The sequence below is a fragment of the Rhincodon typus genome, chromosome 21 (genome assembly GCF_021869965.1).
Source record: "Rhincodon typus isolate 14 chromosome 21, sRhiTyp1.1, whole genome shotgun sequence".
Taxonomy (NCBI): domain Eukaryota; kingdom Metazoa; phylum Chordata; class Chondrichthyes; order Orectolobiformes; family Rhincodontidae; genus Rhincodon; species Rhincodon typus.
The window spans coordinates 17,249,314-17,252,629 of NC_063352.1; the positions used below are offsets into that span (position 1 = coordinate 17,249,314).

The 3,316-nt window shown below is 46.4% G+C and overlaps 1 protein-coding gene across 1 annotated transcript; it reads right to left on the minus strand.

Annotated features, from left to right (window-relative positions):
• Positions 1–239: 239 nt before the first annotated feature.
• foxl3 (forkhead box L3) lies at positions 240–1,919 on the minus strand. Its single transcript, XM_020511339.2, has 3 exons — positions 1,767–1,919; positions 1,491–1,659; positions 240–901 (listed from the first exon to the last, which is right to left on the minus strand). Exons 1-3 carry the CDS (start codon positions 1,871–1,873, stop codon positions 515–517), a joined length of 663 nt encoding a protein of 220 aa, XP_020366928.1. The 5' UTR covers positions 1,874–1,919; the 3' UTR covers positions 240–514.
• Between the last annotated feature and the right edge of the window lie 1,397 nt (positions 1,920–3,316).

Genomic DNA, 3,316 nt, shown 5'->3' on the forward strand with positions numbered 1-3,316 from the left:
GTCAGTCCCGCCTTCATCGATAGCATTTTATTGCCTTAATACACAGGTCATTCTCATCACAATGTGGGATATCATAAATGTGAAGGAATAATGACCCTCACCGCGCACCCTCCCCATCTCAACATTCTCAAGTCAATGAAACAAAATGATTCACGCACTCCACTTACCATTTCGCTGTTTAACCGTGCTTTTTTTTGGGGGGGCGGTTTAAGGAAAGTGTAATGTGCAAAGTGGCTTTTATTTATTTAGCATGCTTTTTGAACCCTCCCTGGGGGCTTAATGATTGGAATGGTAGGGCTGGCTGGAGTTCGGACTTGGGGTTTAAAATACCTGGCCGAGGAACTGACACACACACACCCACACATACATAATGTTTCACATTACAACTGGACGTTGGATACGGAAGAGGCAAGGGGTCCCGTACAATAACGGCCTGATCCCTCCTCAGTCTTGGACGCCAAGGGCTAGCTCTTCGCTCAGGGAGCGACTTTTCCTTCCCTAGAGCGACAGGAGTTCACTTTGTCCAGAAGTGCAGATTGACTTCTTGTTGGTGGTCTTCTAGCAGCAGCAGTCTGTTACTTTGCTGGGTTCGAAGCGCAGGGAAACGGTCCGGGGTAGACAGAATGTAGTCGATGCTGAATTTGATCTCAGACTCGGTTTTGTGGGGAAGTTGGGGTATGTCCTGTTGGAGTAATTTCCCCGCTGGCCCTTGCCCGGGAGACTGCAGCTCTCCCCCACTGTCACACTGATATCTCGGCAAGCGTTTGCCTGGCGCCGCCTTCCTCCTTCTCCTCCGCCGCCGGTAATTGCCGTTCTCAAAAAGATCCAGCATCGATTCGCAACCTGAAGCAAAGGTCCAAAAATTCCCTTTGCCTTTTTCGTTTCCTTCCGACCTTGGCACCTGGGTTTGGGGGTTGAAATACAGGGAAGAAACTTTTATCAGACCAGCAGAGTTAGCACCGTTCCGTTTGTACAGTCACCTTTATTTCATTTAATCTGCGCGAATGCAAACCCTAAACTGTACAAACGCAGGGGGAAAATAATTATTCATTTCCAATCCCAGCATGGAATTTAGCAAGAGCCCCGCAATGCACATTATGTCAAGGGAACGCAGCACTAAGTCAAAGATATTTCTCAAAGACACTCCCTTAATACTCTCTAAAACAAAATCTCTCAATATTGTAACCGAACAGCATTATAAAAAGGGGGAGTAAAAACCAAAACAAAAGTTCTGCTGAGCTTTTCCAGCAATTTCTGTATTTGCTTCTCATTTTTACAGCATCTGCAGTGTTTTTTCGGTTTTTACAATAAAACTTCGGCCGCTCAGCAACATGAAATCAAGTTAGCTGGACTGCCAGGTGTCCCATATTCTAACACCTTCCTCCCCCTAAAATTAACCTCTCCCAATCTGTTTATTTTTTTAAAAAAAGTCCCGAAGTGGGTCGAGCCCGGGCCGTGGAGAATGGGGCCTCAGTGTGGGGAGCACTCACCTTGACAAAGCAGCTGTTCAGGGACAGGTTATGCCGGATTGAGTTTTGCCAGGCTCTCTGGTTCGCTCTGTAGTAGGGGAATGTTGCCATGATAAACTCATAGATGCCGGACAGGGTGAGTCTGTGGCCGGGGCTCTGCTGGATGGCCATAGCAATGAGGGCGATATAACTGAAAAAGGCAAAAACAACATTGGAATGACCGCACTGGTATGTCTGTCACATACAACCACCCCCTCCACCCTCTCTCCAATGGATCTCATTCACTTGATAGTTTACCTGTAGGCAGGTCTACATATCTTCTTCTCCTCGTCAGAACTGCAGGGCGGGTAATCATCTCCATCGTAGTTAAAGCAGTTGTAAGGATATTGGGAATTGTCAAACATTGTCAAACTATGGGAGCTCCTAACAAATCAAGCGAGCGAGCCAGACTCCAGGATAGTGGCAAGGATTCCTTCACAGCAACTGGTTACTTTGCTGGATCAGTAGGGAATGGTCCTGCTCTAATCGCTCCGAGCTCTTCAGACAGAAGTCTGTTGGGAGACTCCCTCCCTATCTACTAGTTAATCTGACTATAAGACTGGTAATAACTGATTAAATTGGTTAATTCTCGCGTGAACCTTTGAACTCGGTTGTGTTCAACCAGTAGCTGGGCTCCGTGTGGGTGGTCTAACTGATATACCATAATATCTCAACAAACACTAAACAACAGCCAACTGCACCCCATATTAGAATGCAACGTAGTAATTTAGCTGCCTTCTTTTCCCTCGTCTCTGACTCTTTGTTTTCTCTGTATGAAAGGCATAGATTCTGCTCGCTTCGCAAATATGTATTTACACCAACAGAAACCATCTCTCTTTCAACAGGCAGTCTAGTACTACTAGTGGGCCCTGATGCAATCTGCAATGCAAGATAATGGACACAAATTGCATTTCCGTGACTAAACCAGGGTCTTGCGTTCAAAGCCGCGGAACAGAGAATTTCAGTGATTTCTGACAAATAGGGCAACTTGAAAGGGAAACAGCCGGAGGGGAACCTTGCTGCTTGTGTGGGCTTTGATCAATATAAGGAATTAAAGTAAACGCCAGCAGATAAGCGGGTAAATACTGCTTCTGCTGTTTGTACAGCGCCCAAGAAAAGGTCTTTTAGTTTGAGCGGCAGAAAGTCTAGCGGGGAAGGAACGCTATTCGGCCCACTGCGTGGCTACTAGCTCATTGTCAGTGTTACTCTTTCCCCATCGCTTGGAGACACATGACTCTTTTGGAAGTATTTATCTTCCTCCCTCTGACAGATCTTGTTCGGGGTAGGTGTAGCGCCCTTTCAGGCACCGTCTTGTTCAGTAGCAACATCTTCCAGCCCCTGGTTGGTTTTAAATATCCGAAGGTCCTTTGAAAGAGTTTTTCGCTCCATAAACCCCACCCACCCCCCCCCACCCAAAAAGGAAACGCTTGGAAGCTGAGACCTAAGTAAGATTCAAACCGCCCCTCCAGACCACTCTGGATCTTCTTGGCTTGCGGCTGGGTTTCAGTCGTATTTTGCTTAATGTCACTCCAGGAGTTTAAACGCTCAGTTACCTAATGAATGGGAGGTCAGTCAGTCTGTATCTATCTCTGTCCTTAAACTGAACAAAACCTCAACTTGTATGCTAAATCTGCCCGACTGTCACCTGCTCTCATCCGTTAGCTAGGATTTACTTAGCGGCACAGTAGAAGGGTCAGAATTTCTGACATTGGGAAGCTGGAATTCTCTGGACGAATTCACTGATATTCTGTCATACACGGGCAAATGTGTACTTTCCACGCTGGATGTGTGGAAATAGAAGTATATTT